This window comes from Theropithecus gelada, chromosome 4 (assembly GCF_003255815.1).
Source record: "Theropithecus gelada isolate Dixy chromosome 4, Tgel_1.0, whole genome shotgun sequence".
NCBI lineage: Eukaryota > Metazoa > Chordata > Mammalia > Primates > Cercopithecidae > Theropithecus > Theropithecus gelada.
The window spans coordinates 163,903,163-163,925,919 of NC_037671.1; the positions used below are offsets into that span (position 1 = coordinate 163,903,163).

Below are 22,757 nucleotides of genomic sequence, written 5' to 3' on the forward strand. Positions count from 1 at the left end.
ACATGACCCAAGCACTTGGAGCATTAGTCTGAGTTTCTGAGGTTTCTGAATGTGTGTATGACATGATCATAGTCAAGGTTTCAGAATGCCGATCTGAAGGTATTAATCAATCAAACTTTTTTTTTGCTGTGTATCTCCTAAGAGAATTAGAAAAAAACCAGGGTTCTTGTACATTTTTAAGTTGTCACACCCAGTTTTTTAAAGGCTTAAATAGATGCTGAGGATCAATGAAAAGTTTCCAGTTCATTATAAACATTGTCATTTACTTTTATGCAAACAGAATCCTAATTATCATAGTAACTTGGTAACCATTATCATCCATTTAAAAAATTTTATATATATGTGTGTGTGTGTGTGTATATATATATATATATATTTTTTTTTTTTTGAGATGGAGTTTTGCTCTGTTGTTGCCCAGGTTGGAGTGCAGTGGCACGATCTTGGCTCACTGCAGTCTCCGCCTCCCAGGTTCAAGTGATTCTTCTGCCTCAGCCTCACGAGTAGCTGGGATTACAGGCATGTACCACCATGCCCAGCTAATTTTTGTAATTTTAGTAGAGACGGGGTTTCGCCATGTTGGTCAGGCTGGACATTCCTGACCTCAGGTGGATCCTCCTGCCTCAGCCTCCCAGAGTGCTGGGATTACAGGCATGAGCCACTGCGCCCGGCCTAAAAAAATAATAGAAATTTTACATTCTTTTCTTTATTTCCATTCAATTTGTACTCAGAATTTGATCCTAAGACAGGGTGTTGTCCTGCTTAAAAGCATTTTATTGATCATCCTATCATATTTTCCTATAACAAAAAATATATATATAAACTTAAATTTTTATTAAGATGGACTTCTGAGATGGCAGAGTAAGGGCCTCCAGAAATTTGCTCCTCCATGAGAGCAATAAGAACACTGGCAAGAATTACCAAAATTAACTTTTTCAGAACTCTGGAAATTAACCAAAGGCTTACAGTAATTCTAAGAGCGTTCTTTCAAGAGAAAGGACTGAATCATAATAAAAACAGTGAGCTGTGGCGCTTTAACTTGTGTTAGTCCCACCCGCTTTCCCTAGCTCTGTGGTATCAAAGCAATGTAAATGCTATGTAAATAGTTGTTATACTGTAAATTTAGGGAATAATGACAAGAAAAATAAACCTGTGTATATTCAGTACAGACACAACCATCCGTTTTTTTTTTTCCATTGACAGTTGGTCAGATCCATGGATGTGGAACCCACAGATATGGAGGACAGACTGCATCTGAATGGGGTAGAGAGGGAGTCCTAGCTACCTGGAGAATGTGTGCTGTACCAAAACAGCATTCTGATTCACATTCCATAACAAAAACTCTGGACTGGTTTAATAAGACACAATGCAGGCCAAACTGACCCATTGGAACTCTGATCTAGGGGATATGTAGACATCATATCACCTATTATCAGTTGAGCTTTTAGAAGATTTTGAACAGCAGGGAGTTGTGAGTTGTATTTTCTAACCAGTAACTGGTCTACAGATGACCCATGTTGCCATTTAATCATGCAGTCATATGCTTTACCTGTTGGGCAGACTAGGGAAGGGATAAAGTCATTACTCTTTTCAGCAGAAGTCATTGGGATTTCAGAGGTAAGGGGAAGGGGCCAAATCAGCCATGACCTTTGGCCTCCAAGCACCATTTTGGAGCTCATCAAGGGAGAAGAAGCAGGTCCAACATTTGGGACACTACGTTGTAATTTACATGGTAAATGAAAATCACATAGATAAACTATGAATAAAGAGGTTTGAGTATTGCCACATTTTGAATATTTGTGCTGACAAAGGAGGACATTAATATGGATAATCAAAAAATCAAGATTATTTTCCTAAGCAAGGATAATATTGGAATACGGCACTAAAGACTGACAAGAAGTCTTTAAAAAAAGGATTGTTTAACAACTGGTTGGACAGTTTCTCCACAGTTGTACATATACAGTCATGCATTGCTTAATGACAGGGATACATTCTAAGAAGTGTGTCATTTGGTGATTTCATCCAAAGGCATACATCGTAGAGTGTACTTGTACAAAGTATAGCCTACTACATACCTAGGCCAGATGGTATACCCTGTTGCTCCTATGCTACAAACCTGTACATCAGGTTTGTTGAATACTGTAGACAGTTGGAACACAATGGTATTTATGCATCTAAACATACAGAAACATAGAAAATGCACAGTAAAATACAGTACAAAAGATAAACAGTGGTACACACATGTAGGGCACTTACACATGAAAGGAGCTTGCAGGACTGGAAGTTACTCTGGGTGAGTCAGTAAGTGAATCTGAAGGCCTAGGACATTACATTACTGTAGACTTTGATAAACACTGTACACTTAGGCTACCCTAAATGTAGGGGAAAATGAGATAGGTATACTAGGACGTCACTAGGCAATAGGAATTTGTCAGTTTAGTTACACTGTTATGTGACCACTGTTGTGTATGGAGTTCATTGTTGAATCAAATGTCATTATATGGCACATGACTGTATATGCACATGTACATATACATACATTTAACACATATGCTTAGTCTGGAGTCTTCTTCCCATTTTATGATAGTGTGATTTGGTTCCAAGAGCTCCTGAATCTACGTTTCCTTCAGAGCACATTATGCAGTGCATGTTCGTGCTAGGATGCTGCGTAGTTTTCAATGATTTAGTACCCTCAAGATCTAAATCTCCAAACAAGAGAAAAGGCAGCCTGCTAATTTATTTTCCAGTACAGTGTGATCCCATTATATACAAATTGAATTATGCAAATTTCAACTAATCACATACAAATAATATTAATAAAAGCTTCACATTGTGTGCAAAATTTCAGTAAGCATGTTTTCCCAAATTATGTGTGAAGCCATTTCATATTTTCAAAGCTGTCAGGTCAACTGAATTATAAAAATGCTTTCTTACACAGTGGCATCATTTATATTTTTTATATTTTATATGTTTATATTTTATAAATATGTTTATAGTTTATATGTTTTTATTTTCTTATAAACAGAAATAGTAACTTGTAGCAGTATTATGTGAACTCTTCTCATTGCTAGAACTTCTGTAAGGATTTTGGTGACGTTTGTATTATTATTATTATTATTATTTTTTACATTCACCATTATAATTTATAATTTTTATTATAGCTTTTTCTTTTTTTTCTTTGACAGGGTCTGGCTCTGTCGTACAGGCTGGTGTGTAGTAGCATGATCTTGGCTCACTGCACCTTCTGCCTCCCAGGCTCAAGCAGTGCTTCCACCTCAGCCTCCTGAGTAGCTGGGACTACAGGCATGTGCCACCACACCAGGCTAATTTTTGTATTTTCTTTTTTTTATAGAAATGAGATCCCACCATGTTGCCCAGGCTGGTTTTGAACTCCTGGGCTGAAGTGACCTTCCTGCCTTGGCCTCTTAAAATGTTGGAATTATAGGCGTGAGCCATTGCATCCAGCCTGTAGCTTTCAAAATATCACCTAAGTGTGCTAATACTGGTGCTGAAAAACATCCTGGAAATCAGTAACTTTGGAACAGAAATTAGATGTGATAAAAGATACCAGGACATGACACGCTGTTAATTTATGAAATAAACTCAGAAGTATGAGAGTCAGTGCTGATAGAATTAAAAAGTATGAGTAAAGCAGAAATACAGCACAATAACTGCACGTGTCTGTGTTCTGAGTGTGCGTTCCCCATACTCTAGACTATGGAATAATCTGTTCTGAATTATGTAAGTTCTTCAGAACCATGTCCCAGGAATAAAATGCAGTCATGCTTCATGAATCGCTGTTACCCATGCTAAGGAAAGATGGCTTAGGTTTAACATATTGTTACAGGACAGGGGTCCTGATCCAGACCCCAAGATAGGGTTCTTGGATCTCACACAAGAAAGAATTCAGGGTGAGTCCGCAGTGCAAAGTGAAAGCAAGTTTGTTAAGAAAGTAAAGGAATAAAAGAATAGCTACTCCATAGACAGAGCAGTCCCAAGGGCTGCTGGTTGCCCACTTTATGGTTATTTCTTGATGATATACTGAACAAGCAGTGGATTATTCATGCCTCCCCTTTTTAGACCATATAGGGTAACTTCCTTGGGTTGCCATGGCATTTGTAAACTGTCATGGTGCTAGTGAGAGTATAGCAATGAGAAATGACCAGAGGTCACTCTCGTCGCCATTTTGGGTTTGGTGGGTTTTGACCGGCTCCTTTACTGCAATCTGTTTCTGTCAGCAAGGTCTTTATGATATGTATTTTGTGCCGATCTCCTGTCTTATCATGTGACATAGAATGCCTTAACCATCTGGGAATGCAGCCCAGTAGGTTTCAGCCTGATTTTACCCAGCTCGTTTTTAAGGTAGAGTTGCTCTGGTTCACACGCCTCTTGACAATATAACAGAGTACTTATTTGTCTGACACTGCGAAGAACATCTTCACGGGGTTAGAAGAAGATAATTTTGAAGGTCTCCTTTTCCTTCTATTTCTTTGAAACTAGTTAGTAAATATTGAGTGAATTACTTTATGCATGCTGTACTGCTTTGTTGTGAAGAAGCACTCTACTTCTTGCCCCTCATAAGCCTAAAGCACACATAGAAAGTCATGATCGACAAAAGTGTAAGTTAGGAGAGCATGCAAGTGGCAACATTTGGCCCAAGAGTAATATAGAGGGCTGCAGAGAGCGGGATGGTACTTTCCCAGCTAAGAGAGGCTGGCACCTCCCTGGGCTTGGGAAGATGTGGAAGGGATTTGGGATTGGGACAGGATTGAGGCGAGGCACAGGTGGAGGAAGGTGTGTGCCTGCATGTAGCAAAAGGGGGCAAATGAGAAGGGGTGAATATACTGAAGTGCTCAACTCCTGGTGGACTTAGCCAGCCTTGCACTTAACGTGGAGAAAGGAGGATGGATGGCCACTTCCTGGTTGTGACTTTGCTCTGAACTTGTTCAAAATCCCTTGATTTTTATGACAAGTAATATAAAGTGATATGGTGTTTATTAACAGTTGCTTATAGTTAAACAGTGCTTGGCCAGGTGCAGTGGCTCACACCTGTGATCCCAGCACTTTGGGAGGCTAAGGCAGGAAGATCACTTAAGCCCAGGAGTTCAAGACCAGCCTGGGTAACAGAGTGAGACCCCCATCTCTACAAATTTTTTTTAATAAAAAATCGGCTGGGGCTGGGCACGGTGGCTCACGCCTGTAATCCCAGCATTTTGGGAGGCTGAGGCAGGCGGATCACGAGGTCAGGAGATTGAGACCATCTTGGCAAACACAGTGAAATCCCGTCTATACTAAAAAATACAAAGAATTAGCTGGGCGTGGTGGCGGGTGCCTGTAGTCCCAGCTACTTGGGAGGCTGAGGCAAGAGAATGGTGTGAACTCGGGAGGTGGAGCTTGCAGTGAGCGGAGATCACGTCACTGCACTGCAGCCTGGGCGACAGAGCGAGACTCCATCTCAAAAAAAAAAAAAAAATCAGCTGGGAGTGGTGGTGTGCATCTGTAGTCCCAGCACCTGTAGTCCCATGCTGAGGTGGGAGGATGGCTTAAGCCTGGCAGGTTGAAGCTGCAGTAAGCCACGACCATGCCACTGCACTCAGTGTGAGCAACAGAGCAAGACCCTGTCTCAAAAAAAAAAAAAAAAAAAAAAAAAAAATTTGTGCGTATGTGCCAAGCACTGTTCTAACTACTTTAATAACTTTTTTATTCCTCATGGCAACCCTTTAGGGTTAGTTATTAGGGTATTAATATTATTATTTCTGGACCAGGCGTGGTGGCCCACGCCTACTATAATCCCAGCACTTTGGGAGGCCAAGGTGGGCAGGTCGGGAGTTCAAGACCAACCTGACCAACATGGAGAAGCCCTGTCTCTACTAAACATAGAAAATTAGCCAGGCATGGTGGCACATACCTGTAATCCCAGCTACTTAGGAGGCTGAGGCAGGAGAATTGCTTGAACCTGGGAGGCGGAGGTTACGGTGAGCCGAGATAGCACCATTGCACTCCAGCCTGGGCAACAAGAGCGAAAATCCATCTCAGAAAAAAGAAATTGAAAAAAAAAAATTATTTCTGCCATTTTACAGGATTTTACAGGTGAGGAAATAGAGGCACAGGGAAGTTCGGTGATTTGCCAAAGGTCTTTAATAAGTTGCAGAGCTGAGTCACATCCAGGCAGGCTGGCTCTGTGTCATGTCGCATGGTCGGGAGTCGGGAAGCTGGAGATGGAGGACACTGGTCAGAAATTCATACCCTAAGAGGACCATGCTCTCTGCAAACAAGGGGATTTGTTCCCACATAAGAGGAATAATCAGCGATCTAATAAAACAGTTTTGAAACCTTACATTTGTAATAACCAGTTCACTTTTACACAGCTAGTATCCCAAGGAACCGAGACTTACACATACATGTCCTTTTTTTTCTCTTTTTTTTTTTTTTTTAAAAAAAAGTACCTGGGTGATGTTAGTTTGAGGAAGTGAGGGTGAGGGCCAAGCTCTGTCCTGACAGAGAAGGCCTGGACTGAGTCTGGGAGACCTGGCTGGAGCTCTGTAGCTGCCTCCCCAGCAGCTGGGTTGGTTCTCCCCGTGGGTTCACCCTCTCTCTAGCACTATGGTCACAACCAGAGGACTGAGTCTGGTTGGGTCATTCTTTCCTTCGTCAGAAGATTTATTAAACACCTATTTACACAGTAGTGGGTTTACATGGATGAATGTGACTAAGTCGTCCCTACTTTAGATTTTGCCTGGAAAGCCTCGTGTGACTTAAGACCCTCCTTACCTTCGTTCCACCCAACTCCCCACCTGCTTATGATGCAACTATTTTAAGGAGGATAAAAATATTTAACTCAGTTAAAAAGCTGAAAATAGCAATGTCCTGTTTATGGGGCTCCTCAGTGAATGAGGTTGTCAGGGGATTTGGGCTCATTGGGCAGTCAGTGTGATCCTCCTCTTTCAATAGGTGGGGAGCACAGAGTTCTGAAGTGCTGAGGGCAGGATGCAGGGTAAGAAAGCTGGAGAGACAAGATAGGCTTGGCCCAGGTGACTTCAGCCTAGCTACTCTGTTGTCCAGACTTGAACTCTTGAGATTTTTGCCCAGAATCACATGAACCCTGTTTATTTTAACTTGAGCAGGAGAAACAGAAGCTGGGTACTGAACACTTGATGATGAACCTAAAATACAGGCCTTAGAAGGTTCATATACTTTTTAAAAACAACGCCAGCTCTGTGTAAAGGAGCATTTTTCTGTTTTGCTTGTTAGGTTATCACAGTTTAGATTAATGCCCCAAGGGAAGTTGGTAGCACAAGTGTATGATACCCTTCTCCCATCTCTCCTGTTGAAGATTTAGTTGTATCAGATCAATCTATATTCCATTTATGCCTTTGTGGGACTGCTATTCTCTTTTTTTCTTTGGAGACAAGGTTTCATGCTCTTGCCCAGGCTCACTGTAGCCTCAATTTCCTGGACTTGCTTGATCCTTCTGCCTCAGCCTCCTGAGTAGCTGGGACTATAGGCACATGCCACTGAGCCCAACTAATTTTTAAAAATTTTTGTGGAAATGGGGTCTCACTATGTTGTCCAGGCTGTTCTGTAACTCCTGGCCTCAAGAGATTCTCTGGCCTCAGCCTCCCAAGTGCTGGAATTATAGGCATGAGCCACTGTGCCTGGCCATACTTACTTATTTTCTAAATACCTACTGTATGGCATGTTTAAAACATTAGAAAAAGTAGAAAACATTGGAGCAGTTTGCATTTATCTGGGGAGTAAAATACACCAGTGTAAAATTATGGTAGAAGTAGCATATAAGTAAACATTTTTATGGAACTTTATAGTGTTTCCATGTACATGAGCTGAATAGGGCAAGCATTTTATCCCCACTTTACAGATGAGGAAACAAAACTGTTCAATGTCAAACAACTAATCAGGAGCAGACCTGGCACCAAACACCTCTCTTCTATTATTTCCTGCTGCTTTTCCAGTTTGGACTGTGTGTGTGTGTGTGTGTGTGTGTGTGTGTGTGTGTGTGTGTGTTGTGTGTTGGGGGCGGTGCTAATGAGGGAGGAAAGTGTGTTTGAACCGAGCCTTGAAGGAAATACTGTCCGAGTTTAGAGGCCAACACACCTCAGCAAAAGCATTGTCAGATGTCCTCTGACTATTCCCGAGGGCCCACCCTGTTACCCCATTTTGCCTGTCTCCCCGGGAGCCTCACCCTGCTGGTGTGTAATAGGGTGAGGTGTCTGTTGTGCATATTACTGGGCATATTTAACATGCTCTTGGCCTTGTATTTGTTTTTGAAGCCTACCCGCAAGGCCACATCAAAGTGGCTGACTGTAAACAAGCAGGGCTGGCAAGTTGGAGTGGGGGCTCTTTAATACAAGGAAGAGGCTTGCTGGTTAGGAAATAGTGGAGCATGGCTGTGAACATGACAAATACTGTTAAAGGGACAGGGACAGGCACAGCTGTGGTACCTCGTCTGTGTTCCATGTGTGCACTTCTGTTAGACTATTAGGGCTTTTAGCTCAAGACCTGGCATGTAGGAAGTGCTCAGTATTGGTTAAATGATATATTTGCTGCTTTTTGAAAAGATACGAATTTTTCCTCTCTTAATACACCTTTCTTTAATGTGAAAATACTTTTCAAAGAAATATCAAGTCAGTCTCAGCATTTACATTTGGAATATTGTGAATGCAAATGTTAGTTAGATCTTCCTTTGACCTAATTTGACTTTATTGGTCTTGGGTTAGTAATATTTGGTTATTGTGGTTACATTTCAGTGACATTCACTTCAAGGCTCTTCATTTGAAGGATCAAGATTAAAAAAACTACACTTAATAATTGACCAATTAACATTTTAAAGGCCTGTAAAAGTCACAGCCCAGGTGACTGGTAAATTTACTCAGTTTCAACCACTCTTCTACTTCTTTTTGGTGTGCTTGAGTACATCCAGGTCTGTCTGTCTAGGATTACAGCTCTCTTTTTCCCTTCTGCTCCTCTTGTCATGTGCGGGTTTGGTGAGCCAGTGTCTTTAATGCGACTTCATTCAACACTGGAGTTGTACAAAGCCTGGGCCCAGTGGTGCCAGGAACACTAAGATGAGTAAAAGGCTTCCTTTCCCGAGTCATCAGCTGGTGAGGATTATGAAGAGGGTCCCCATGATGAGGGACTCAAGTAAGATTGGGGCCAGACCATCGGGGAGGGGAGGGGAAGGGTTGGACTCAGGATAGGGGGCAATCCTGGTAAAATTGGTGTGTAGAGAGGTGGGCCTTGAAGCAGTAGGAGTGGAGAGGAAGTTTACTAGATGCCAGGTGCTTTCTCAGTACTTCATGTGTATAGTTTTTTTCATTTCATTCTTCTGAACCATTAAAGGTACATTCTGTTGTTTTCTATATTTTATACAGAGGAAACTGACACAAAGAGAAGTAACTTGTCCAAGAGCATGCAGCTCATAAATGGTCCTGCCTGGATTCCAACTCAGGCAGTCTGGTTGCGGAGTCTGAACTGTGAATTGCTGTCAGTGGCTGAATGGGATTTGGACAAATGAAGATTAAGGGGAAGCCACGGTGATCAAATATTAATACATAGAGGTAGACAAATTGGTTTAGGGCCATTTTGCCAAGGCCCTGGAATCCCACACCTGAAGGGGATAATTGTAACATATGACAGAACTAATATTTGTACAGGCTTTATGGGTCCACATTGCCACCACCCTCTGCTGATTGATTTGGTGGAATGTTGTGTCTCTGTTTCAGTGTGCAGGGATAAGGTTGGGAAGGTTGTTGAGTAGAGGAGTCACATGGTTTGTTCCCTCTCGTATGTCTTTAAGCTGTCCTGAGGTTTTGGCCTGCATTCCCTGAGCTCATGAACATGGTTAAGGCTCAGCCTCTGCTGTCTTCTGTCCCTGCCCATGCTCTTTCCCTGCCCTACAGTTACCATGTGGAAAGAGTTTCCTGGAGTCTTCCTGTTTCTGCCTTTTCACCTCACTGTCCACCTCTGCCTGCCCTCTATCATCCCTGAGGAGACAGTGCCCTGGCTCACTGCTCATTTTGGTTGGGACTTTTCAGGCTTATTGCATCCTGTGAGTTCTCAACCAGGGGTAATTTTGCCCCCTAGGGGATACCTGGCAGTGCCTGGAGACACTGAGTGGGGCTGGCTTTTGTGAGATGGACAGTGAGGTTGCTGCTAGGAATCTTACAGGATGGCTCCCACAACAGAGAATGATCCAGCCCAAATGTCTGTAGTGCAGAGGTGGAGAAGCACTGATGTTACCTGGTGCTCTGGGACATTTTGCAGTTCTTCATTCTTTATTTTTTTGAAAGGGAGTCTCACTGTGCCACTCAGGCTGGAGTGCAGTAGCGCAGTCTCTACTCACTACAACCTTCGTCTCCCGATTCAAGTGATTCTCCCACCGCAGCCTCCTGAGTAGCTGGGATCACAGGTGTGCGCCACTACACCCAGCTAATTTTTGTATTTTTAGTAGAGATGGGGTTTCAGCATGTTGGCCAGGCTGGTATCGAGCTTCTGACCTCAGGTGATCCACCCGCCTCGGCTTCCCAAAGTGCTGGGATTACAGGTGTAAGCCACTGTGCTGTCCCCTAACTGCCTGGACGTAATTCTCTCCTGGCTTGTTTTTCAGTAAATTCTTAGTTCATTTCTTACCAATCTCTGCAGGGGAATCTTCTCCTCCAGCCTTGGTTCCAGTCCTTGCATCCCAGGATTCTTTTCCCGGCCTCTGGTCTCTGCCCACTCCTCACATTTTTCTTGGGCATCTCATTAGTCCTAGGGATTTGACCTTCATCTGTGGCTGAGTGACTCCACATCTGTATTCACAGCTCTAGATGTCTTGAACTCCAGTCAAATTCATGTCTTATCCACCTCCGTGGTGCACAGGCACTTCCAAGTCGGTGGGTCTTAAGTAGGGCAGCCCTAAGGCTTCTTCATCCTCCCTGCCCCGCTCCCACATTGCTGTCCATCAGCATTCTCTCTCTCTCTCTGTATCTTCTCATGCTGCTCCTGAAGCACAGGCACTCATCATTTCTCAACCTGCAGCACCCTCCCTCTGGCCTCCCTACTTCCAGTCCTGTGCCCCACTCTGCCACCGGGGAAGCTTTCTAGAGCAGAACTCTGAGGCTGGGAATCTGACTTTAGCTTCTGTCATCTATACACATAATCTAAACTGCTTCATGACCAAGCCCAGTGGTTCCCAATTGGGAGAGTAGTATTGTCCCCCAAAGGGGCCCTTCGAAAGTGTTACGAACGTTGGGGGTATCATGATGGGGAAGGTGGGGTAGGTGGGCTACAGATACTGAGTGCTCAGGCCCAGTGATGCTTCTTGTAGTGTGTTGTGCAGATGCTTCTTGCAGATGCTTCTTGCAGTGCATTACAGGAAGAGAATTGTCCAGATTACAGGAAGAGGGCACTTAATAATAGTGCCCTCATTAAGAAGTGGTGATGTAGTTTTTAGCTTCTGCCTAGAGGATTAGGAGAGAAATGCTGAGCACTGGTCCTGGAGAGTACTTACTTTGGGGATCAGGAGGCAAAAGAACTGCATGGTATAAAACACTACGGAAATGCAAGCAAGAGTGTAAGGGAGTGATGAATTGTATTGAAAATTGTAGAAATGCCAAGACACAAGTGGGGAAGTCTGTTAGTTGTGTGACTCCCTGAAGCACCCTTCTCATCCCGGCCTGTAAGCCGCACCAGCCCCCGCTCATACAACCGGCAGCCACTCTTTTGGGCCTGTGGCAACAGGTATGCTTCCTTGGTCCTGCACTGTGAGACTCTCAGTCTCCCTGTTTGGCCCCACATTGGTCAGTTTTGCCATCTCTGCCTTAGCCCCTTTCCACCTCTGGCCACCCATTACACAGCTTCTTTTATAAATAAAAATATCGCAAGCTGTGTCACAGTCAGTTAACGACAAGAACAGCAGCAACTACATTAGTAATCCTTTATGTGCCAGGTACTGTGCTAAACTCTATAAGCATTTCTTATTTAATCTTCAGAAAATCTCTATAAGGTAGCTACTATAATTATGCCCATTTAGGGTTGAGGAAATTGAAGATTAAACAGATGAAATAACCAGTTCACTTTTACACAGCTAGTATCCCATGGAACTGGGACTTACACATGCATGTCCTTTTATTTCTCATTTTAAAAAACAGATTTTATTTTTTAGAGCAGATTTAAGTTCACAGAAAAACTAGAAGTATAGAGTGTTGCCATATACCTCCTGCCCTCCTCCAGCCTCCCCCACTATGAACACAGATAGTCCATATGTTATAATCGATGAACCTACATTGACACATCATTGTCACTTAATTTCATAATTGACATTAGGGTTCCCTTTTGGTGTTGTACATCCTATGGATTTTGACAAATGTATAATGACATGTATCTGCCATTATAGTATCATAGGAATAGATTCACTGCCCTAAAAATCCTCTGTGTTTCGCTTGCTCATCCCCCACCCCCCGTGGCAACCACTTGTTTTTTTTTTTTTTTTTTTTTCACGACTCTATCATGTCTTTTTGACATTTTAGAAATAAATTCTAAGTTCAGATGTTCAGTTATCATTGAATATCTATAAGGAATCAGTGGAGTTCCCATATCCATGAATCATGTTTATTTCTTAAGAATTGGGTTAGTGGATTCTACTTTCTGTCACCATGTTTTCTGTCCTTTCTGGGAACCCGCTTGGCTATTTGCACCATGTGTGGGACATGTACTTAAGATAGAGTACAACTATGTTATTCCCACTTCCTGTCCTGATAGCTTTGGAAGAATTCTGGTTTTTTCCTTCACAGCCCGTCTTTGTAATTTTGTTTAGACCAACAAATTAGTTTGATCCATGATCCCTGACATTAGGTGTCAAACCACCTTAGACGAGAAATGGGCATGAGTTCGTCTATGTTTCAGCATCTTTCTGGTATTCAGGACAGCCTAAAGGTCGGGATGAAGGGCTTTGAAGGCCCTTTTTAGAGATTCCACCGGACTGGTTGGTTAAGTAGTGATGAAGCTACTTATATTATTCCCTGGTTCACTGGAGTGATTCATCTTTAAATGAACCCTGGAACTGCCTTTCATTATATTCATGTATTAGAAAAACCTTACACCATACTGTTGCAAGTACAGGTTGAGTATCCCTAATCCAAAAACCTGAAATCTGTTCTCTCTCTATTCCTCCCCCAGAAGCCCCATGTGCCACTCCCTTGATCTGCAGCTTCGGGAGGCCAGTGGACCTGGAGAAGGACGACTACCAGAAGGTGGTGTGCAACAACGAGCACTGCCCCTGTAGCACCTGGATGCACCTGCAGTGCTTCTACGAGTGGGAGAGCAGCATCCTCGTCCAGTTCAACTGCATCGGCCGTGCGCGCAGCTGGAACGAGAAGCAGTGCCGCCAGAACATGTGGACAAAGAAGGGCTACGACCTGGCCTTCCGCTTCTGCTCCTGCCGCTGTGGCCAGGGCCACTTGAAGAAGGACACAGACTGGTACCAGGTGAAGCGGATGCAGGACGAGAAAAAGAAGAAGTCTGGCTCCGAGAAGAACACAGGGAGGCCCCCTGGTGAGGCGGCGGAGGAGGCAAAAAAGTGCAGGCCGCCAAATAAGCCCCAGAAAGGCCCGAGCCACGACCTCCCCCGCCGGCATTCCATGGACCGGCAGAACTCCCAGGAGAAGGCAGTGGGTGCCGCGGCCTACGGTGCCCGCTCCCCCGGCGGCTCCCCGGGCCAGTCCCCACCCACGGGCTACTCCATCCTCTCTCCCGCCCACTTCAGCGGCCCCCGCTCCTCCAGATACCTCGGGGAGTTCTTAAAGAACGCCATCCATCTGGAGCCTCACAAGAAGGCCATGACCGGGGGCCATGTGTTCAGAAATGCCCACTTTGATTACAGCCCTGCGGGGTTGTCAGTTCACAGGGGGGGACACTTCGACACCCCCGTGCAGTTCCTTCGGCGGCTGGACCTCTCCGAGCTCCTCACTCACATCCCCAGGCATAAGCTGAACACTTTCCACGTGCGCATGGAAGACGATGCCCAAGTGGGCCAGGGGGAGGACTTGCGGAAGTTCATTCTGGCCGCGCTCAGTGCCAGCCACAGAAACGTAGTAAACTGTGCCCTGTGCCACCGGGCACTCCCGGTGTTCGAACAATTCCCACTGGTGGATGGAACTCTGTTCCTAAGCCCGTCCAGACATGATGAGATCGAATATGATGTTCCTTGTCACCTTCAAGGTATAGGTGTTAATTCACCTTGCCTGCTTTCTGTTTGTTAAAAACCAAACAGCAAACAAGACGGATTGCTCTATTTTGGCTTAGTTTTCACCAGTGTTGTTTCTTTGTTCTAGTCAGGTGCTAGGTAACATTTGAATATTTCAGCTTCGCCCAGTGACGTGGTGATTTTTTACTCTGATGTGGCAGTACCAAGTACAGTTGTCCTAGTGGATAATTTTGTGTGTGTGTTCTGTAATTTGAAGAGAGGATTGCTGGCGTGTGGTTTTGCATAATGGGGAAGGAAGTTAGTGGAGTTTTTGCATATTTGTCACTTACTGTAAACCTGTTTAATGGGTCCAACTAGCCGTGCATCCTCTTTGATCCTTACAACAGTGAGGAAAAGCAGTGGTCAGAAAAGGGCCAAGGTGTTTTTAGATTAGTTGAATTAATTTTGAAGTTATGAAAGATGAGACTGTCTTGATAGCAGCAAAAGGTAAACAGGATTATTGAAAGCTCAGGCATTAGCCTGGTGGTGGTGGTGGATGGAGGGAGGGGCGATGGGGAAGCTTATTATTCCTATGGATGACATGTAAGGACTTAGTATGTTTCAGCCATAAATTGAATAAGATGAGGTTGGTTAGTATAAGAAATCTGTCAGTTCATATACAACTACTGAACTTCCATAAAGGTGAGACACATCACATATAACATGTTTATACTTTAAATGTGTGCTAAAAAGCTTGTTGTAAAAATGATATATTCCTACGTGTCTCCTTCCCGCCAACCCTGCTGTGTCAGTACCCAGACAAACATTTTCAAATCTTAGCTTATGCTTCAAGTTTTTAACATCATGATTGTAAATACTGCTGTCTTCATTCTCCAGTTTTACATATTATCTGTTTATTGACTGGCTTTGAAGGTGGATGACTATGCATCCCCCTCCTCCTCCTTCTCAGGATGAGATACCACAATTCTTGGTTAAATCCTTAATGTTTACTAACGTGAATATATAGTTAATATTGAGCCAAGAAGTATGGGTTTTTTTCTTATTATATAGTACGGTATATTCTAGGACTCCTTTTGTTTTTATTAGGATTAATTGATTATTTTCATTTGCATAGGTTTTTTTGTTTTTTTGTTTTTTAATAACCTTGGCTAGTTCTCACTCTCCAGCAGCTTTACAAACCATCTTTCAGAAACATTTCCACATACCTGTCAGATTTTTTTGGAAAAAAAAAATTTTGCCCCTGAAAATGCCCCTCATGGAGACTCTTACCCTCCTGCTTCTACCTGTCCTGGTGCACTCAGGACCTGGTGTACCACATTGCTGTCCTTCTAGGAATGCCTTCATTTCTGTCCTATTTTTTAAAATCTTGTTTCCTGGATCTCAGTATTTTATTTTTTCTCGGTTTGTTCTCTCAGCTTTTAGGAAACATCCCCCAGGAGCTTTTTGAGAAAGGGAATAGATGATTTGAGACTTTGAACATCTTGAGAATATCTTGATTTTATCTTCACTCTTCATTGCTATTTAGCTGGGTGTAGTCTTCTAAGTTATACATATTTTGCCCTCAGAATTTTGAAGACATTTCTTTACTGTCTCCCATCTTACAATGTCGCTATTTTGAGAGGTCTGATGTTACTCTTATTCCTGTCTTTGCCTCCATCTCCACCCCTCCATGAAGGTTTTAAGATTTTCTTCGTATATCCCTAATGTTCTGAAAGTTTACCATATGCTGGTCTTTTACACAGTTTTCCCTGTTTGTTGTGCTTTCTGCACTCTCTTGGCCCTTTGGCTCTATAAACTTACCATCTTCCATTTGGAGAAATTTGTTTTTGTATTATTTCTTTGATAATTTCCTCTACCCTATTTTCACTTTTAAAAAATTCTGTGAAACTCTGTATTAATCAGACATTAGACCCCTTAGATTATCTTTTGTTGGAGTGGAGAACTCCTTTATTTTATATATAATAAAGGATATATAATAAATATATTCATGGCCCTGTTCATCTCTTTTTTCTGCTTTATGGAAAATTTCCTTGACTTTTTATTCTGGTGTTTTTACGGAGTTTAAAATTTTCTGTTCTTACATTTTTAATTTCCAAGAGCTCCTTTTAATAGCATGCTCTTCTTGTTTCATGTATGTAATTTCCTGTGCTACCTTTCTGAGCAAGGAAAGGGAGCTGAAATTGCAGAGAGAGTAGTCTCGTTCATTTTGAGAATTGTAACTAACTTTACCCTATATCTTTTAGCATTTGTTATAAAGCAGAACATTCCAAAACTTAGTGGTTTAAAAGGATAATTTAATGACTTCTCACAATTCTGTGGGTGGATTGATTAGGACAGTTAGGTTGGCTTAGGGGGTCTCAGCCGGAATGGCTTGTCTTATGTTCCATGTAGTTTCATCTTCCAGTAGGCTAGCTTGGACTTTTTCACATGGTGCTCTCAGGATAGCATTCAAGAGATATGAGTGGAAGCTGCAGAGTCTGTCTCTAGAGGCTTAAGCTTGGAACTGAGTAACATCACTCCTGTCACATTTTGTTCATCAGCATAAGTCCTAAGTCTAGCCCAGGTTCAGATGATGCTGAAATACTCTGTTTTTTGATAGAAAGTGCTGCATAGAATTTATGGTTGTTTGTAATTTATTGCTCCCTACGATCTCCCTACAAACTCCCCAGTGCTTGTCCAGTTTCAGAGCTTAACCATTTACCTCAGTCCACTTTCTGACTTCATATAGTTTGATTCAGGGTTGAAATAACTTCATTGTTTCATGATGGAGTTTGTGTTTTTGTTTTTTAATCCTGTTTGGGGGTAATTTTAGAGGGAAGTGGATGGAAACACCTTTATTTCTCCATCATAAAACTTGAAACATTTTTTATGAAGATGAATATGGGTACAGCATATATGAGAATAGTAGTGTTCTTTTTCTATCTGTAATGGACAAATTATTTTCATGTAATCCGTTCATCTGTTGATCAAACTTACGGATTTCACACATTCTGGGTACTATCAGTTCTTGCTTGTCATCAATTTATAATCTTAGAATAAGATGCTTTTATAAAATGTAACTTACCAGGCTTCAAGTTCTAGTATCACACCTGGATATGATGTACATTAAGTATCCTTTAATTTCCAGAGGAAGGGACCACTTTGGCTTGGTTCATAAAAAGAGGCAGCATGAATGCTGATGTCAAAAGGTGGGCTGGATCTTGGTAAGCAGAGAGTCTACCCAGGTCAGGTGTTTGTTGATGAGGAGGGAGTGCCTGCAAGCAAAGGAAGGGTGGTTAAAAAGAAGAAGGGCAGGTTGTGATCAGGAGATAGGGAGAGAACTGGTTGGAGCCAAGGGTGTTCTAGAGTGGGAAAGGAGTAAGATAGGGAGAGAATAGATTGCAGAAGTACTTTCAAGCCATAATAAAGAGCTTTGCTATATGTTCTTTATGAATGTGAATGGACAGATTTTCAACGTTTTTTTAAAGCAGGCAGTCACGTGGAGGAAAGGGACAGGAAAGGGGTTTGAAAGGGGTGGGATCTACAAACAGAGTTGAGACTTTGTAGTCTAGATGCAAGGATATAAAAGAATGCTAAGGTGTGGACAGAATGGAAGGGAGGGGATATTGTCAAGAGGTTATTTTAAAGAAAAATTATAGCTTGTAAATTCAGAAACAAAATTCACTTTGTTTCTAGACCAGATAAATGGTGGAAGAGTAGAGAAAGGAGATGAGTAGGTAAAGGTAGAGAAAGGGCCTGGTTTTGGGGGCAGAAGATGAGGTTCGTGAGTCTTGGGTTTGAAGGGATGTTAGGACTTTTGTGTGGAGATGTCTAGCAGACACAGTTAAAAATAAGCATTTGAGTTGAACACTGGGAAGTTTGTAACAGTGGTGGTTAAAATCCTAAGGTTGGAAGAGCTCTTGGATAGGAAGAAAAGAGAAAGAAAAGGAAGGAGGATATGATAAACCCACGACCAAATCTTGAGGGTACTTTGCAAGGAGCAGATGAAGAAAGAGGTAAAAATTAGGCCTGAGTACTTGTGTGTGTGTATATATACATCAAAACATAGACATACATAAATAGATAATGCGCACATTAGATGTGCATCACAAAGATACTGAGAAGTTGAACGTTTGATATAAAACCTGAAGATCAGGGTGTTTAATTATTACCAGAGAAGTCATCATTGCCACAAGTAAGTCCTTGACCACATGTCAGCATTTTTATTGCCACATCTTTGAGAAATCCATGCCATCTTATTTGTAGTAAGAAAATGTAAATCATGTCTTTAATCACCAATTATTGACCTTGCATTCTTCCGTTTTCCTTTCCTTTCCTCTCCTCCCCTCCTCTCCCCTCCCCTCCCCTCCTTTGCCCTCCCCTCCCCACCCCTGCCCTCCTCTCTTTTCTTTTCTTTTTTCTTTTCTTTTCTTTTTTTTCTTTTCTATCTCACTCTGTCACCCTGGCTGGAAAGCAGCAGAGTGATCATAGCTGCTGCAGCCTTGGACTGCTCAGCTCAAGCAGTGCTCCTGCCCAGCTTCTCCAGTAGCTAGGACTACAGGCTCAAGCTACCACACTTGGCTTATTTAATTTTTTTAAACTTTGTTGTTGTTGTTGTTTTGTTTTGTGATGGAGTTTCGCTTGTGTTGCCCAGGCTGGAGTGCAATCCTGCGATCTCGGCTCACTGCAACCTCTGCCTCTGGGTTCAAGTGATTCTCCTGCCTCAGCCTCATGAGTAGCTGAGACTACAGGTGCCTGCCACCACGCCCAGCTAATTTTTTTGTATTTTTATTAGAGACGGGGTTTCATCATGTTGGCCAGGCTGATCCAAACTCCTGACCTCTGGTGACCCACCCGCCTTGGCCTCCCAAAGTGCTGGGATTACAGGCGTGAGCCACTGTGCCCAGCCTTAAACTTTTTTAAGAGATGGGGTCTCACTGTATTATTGCCCAGGCTGGTCTTGAACTCCTGGCCTCAAACGATCATCCCATTTCAGCCTCCCAAAGTGCTGGGATTACAGGCATGAGCCACTGTGCCTAGCCCGACCACGTGTTTTAAAAAGCATTTTCAACTCCAATAGAAGGGCCACACTACACTGCAGGCCACAGGATTGCATAGCGTGCAGGGCTGACACAATGCTGCAGTACATGCTGTGTCCAGTGGCCCTCTCTGGATTATCACTTCCTCGCCCTGCCCTTTACCCCTCACTGCCCTCCCCGGACTCTGTCTCTGGACTTTGTTTGCTCTCTTTTCCTCTGAAAATAGGTTTTGTTTAGCTTTAATAATTTATTAAGATTGATCTAATTAAGAAGTTCTTATTGGGCTTCTTTACCACTTTGAACCACATGTGATTGTTCTCCAGAGAATCGGCTTTTGGTTTAAATTCACAAAGGGTTTAGAAATTCAAAATTCTCTGTGGTCAGGACAATGTTTAGTAGAACTGAAACAAATCTAGACTGAGTCCAGACCAAGTGTTCCTGTGAGTTTACCTGTAGGTTATGGATCCAAGAGACATGAATCAGTCTGGACTTGCTACTTAATTATCTCATGAACTTGGACAAGCTGCTCAGCTTCTAAGCCTCACTTCCTACTCTCAGAAGTGGGAGCAACAGTAATGCCTATTTTGTAATGGTGCTGTTAGGGTTAAATGAAATGATTCACATGGAGCTGGTAGCATAGTGCCATACCCTCGGTTAACTCTTAGTAAAAGTTACTCTGTCTTCATCATTATGGTCATTGTTAGCAACACCTGACTTCTGTGTCTAAGGCTGCCCTTACCCTTCTTAGCTGTGACCTCTGTACCTGTGAATGTTTGGGAATTGCATTGAGTAAGCAGGATGAAGAGTGCAAATGAAGTTGTTTCCAGTGGCTCCTGGATCCTTGAATGGACTTCCTAACATGCCCCAAGGCTAGAGTAGATGTGGCATGTGAGACCCTTTTATTTTCAATGCCATAGAGCAGAGGTGGGCGGCATTTCAAGAAGTTCTTGTCATCCTTCCCCTTTTTGGCATAAAGGCCCCCAAGGTTATGCTGTCTTTGGCTGTTAACATGCCCCATCCATTTACCCAACATACGCTTACAAAGTGCTTTCCACATCCTAGACATCGTGATAGTCACTGAGTCTACAAGGATGAATAAGACATGGTTCTTGCACTGAAGGAGGAAGGGGGTCATGCAAGCAAATGCGAACTAAGGGCTCCCCCTAAGTACTGTAGATGAAACATATATACCTTTCCATCGGGTAGGGAGCAGGTTGGTCCTTACTACTGAGTGCTGAAGACCCATAGTCTGACTGATGGCAGTGAGCAGCATATTCTGAATGTGAGGCCACTTAGGATTATGTGTTCTCCTGATGGTAGTTTTTTACATGGGGAAGCGCCCTGGGTCCCACACAGAGAGCAGAAATGTTGCTGTTATATGTTGCCTGGGCAGATTCTGGGCATTCTGACTCTTCCCTAATTATTTAAACTGTGATGCTTCCATATACACTAGGATGACATCTTTCCTTTATAAACATTAAGATGTTATCAAATAATGGAGGGGGATCATGTAGTAACTTTTAAGAGCTCAGTGAATAAAATGTTGAACTTCTTTTAAAAAATTACAAGTAAGATACAATTCTGGTTCCTAAATTAGATGTGGTGATGGCTGAGCATTTTGAGAACAAGGATAGTTAACATAGTAATTTTGGTTGTGGTGTAATTTTGGGCTATCAGTCCCCAAGACAGACTTGATTTTTATGATGGGACTTGTCAGGGGGTGAGAGCTTGTGACAAGACCAATGTTATTGGTTAAGTCTATATGCTAAACATAAAGTTTTGAGCAGGAAGTCCTGCGTAAATACAGTACAGGCTGGTTTTGAGTATATGTGGCTTTTGTTTCTTGAATTTGGATGGACCCATTATGTAAGTCCAGCAGCACTTTTTGGAAAAGCAAATTGAAGCCAAGTTTTTAATACGCTTGAACTTAAAATACATGTTTTATTGACAATAACTAGTAGTTCATCATTATCCTGAAAGGACAGCTTGTGTACTAAATATTGATTTTTCTTTTTATATTTATCCAAAAGATAAAATCTTTGCTTATAATTGGTAGGTGAAACATTTTTTATCCCCTTGGAGATGAAACATGATTTCCATGATGGCCACTCAGAGCCTTGTGTCTTCTGTGCACAGGGAGACTCATGCACCTGTATGCGGTGTGCGTGGACTGCCTGGAAGGGGTTCACAAGATCATCTGCATCAAGTGTAAGTCACGGTGGGATGGCAGCTGGCACCAGCTGGGCACTATGTATACCTACGACATCCTGGCTGCCTCTCCATGTTGTCAGGTAGGTATTGAACACACTGAGGGAGCAGTGGGTGATACTAGGCTTCTGTCCCCAAGTGAATGTAGGGAAGATGCTTCTGGCAATAAAGAAGAAATTCAGTCTAGCAATGATGGCTGAGTTACTACTTGTAATGTAGTCATTTAGTGGAATACTGTGCGGTCATTAAAAGGGATAGTGTATAACATATAATTATGTGGGAAGCATTTCCAGTATATTAGGTCAAAAGAATAGGTTATAAAATGGCATAATAATATGCTTGCATTTGTAAGTAAGTGAGCATGAAAAGGGAATTGCTAACCTGTTACCAGATGGTCTCAGAGGTGGGAGGCTGAAAGATGCCTTTAGTTCTCTTTTTCCTTGAGTATATTTTCTAAGATTCTGTATGATTAGCTTATACTAAATTTATAATAGAAAAAAAGTTACTCAAAAGGAAGAAAGTCACTTTCTTAAATAGACAGGATTTTCTTGTTGTTTTCTTTCTGTGGGATAGTACAGTTATCTAGGAATTGCCTGTCTTGTAAGGTGTTTGAGGTTGTAATCCTTAAAGCACTCCTAAAAGGAGGCATTGTCTCATGCTATGAGAACATCTGAAATTTAGCTGTCATCAGAAAAAGAGGGAGGTATTCACATATGAAAACACAAATCACCTGTAGAATCACAGGAGACAAAATCCTTGGAAATATCTCGCTTTATTTCCAAGTGCTTGGGAAAGAAAATAGCTTGTTACATAATTCCTTGATACTGTCATGGGCAGGAGAGAAATTTTTCTTTGCTCTAAAGTGTTCCAGCCTGGTTTTGTAGTGCAAATAGCTGATACATACTTTATTAGTTACTGTATAGTTTTATGTCTTTAGCATTATGGCTTGATTTTTCTAAAGAGAATATCTTTACTGTTATCAGTAGTTATTCACTGTAGCATTTTACGATAGTTATTATGCCTTAATGCCAGCTCATGAGGGAAACCAGAGGAAGTAGCTCCCCTCTGCACACACAGCGTGGAGGATTATCTTTTAAATTAAAGAAATAAGGAAGCGAAAGAACGTTTGAGCCTGTTAACTCAGAAGATTAGCACTGGAAAGGACCTGGGATCTAGACCAACCTCCTTATTTCCTCATACAATGGAGGCCTACAAACTTGGGATGCTTTACCCAGGTCTACATACATTGTGTCACAACCATGACCGCACCGTGTGACTCCTGTTCTGGTGTTCTTTCTGATGCACCATTGAAAGGCAATGAGATTATTTCC

General features: G+C 42.4%; 1 protein-coding gene across 1 annotated transcript in view; it reads left to right on the forward strand.

Moving 5' to 3' along the window:
• Positions 1-22,757, forward strand: part of HECA (hdc homolog, cell cycle regulator) — a 46,290-nt gene that overhangs the window by 18,514 nt on the left and 5,019 nt on the right. Inside the window, exons 3-4 of the mRNA XM_025383770.1 lie at positions 13,174-14,214; positions 21,355-21,509. Coding sequence (XP_025239555.1) covers positions 13,174-14,214; positions 21,355-21,509 — 1,196 coding nt within the window. The remainder of the gene's footprint in view (positions 1-13,173; positions 14,215-21,354; positions 21,510-22,757) is intronic.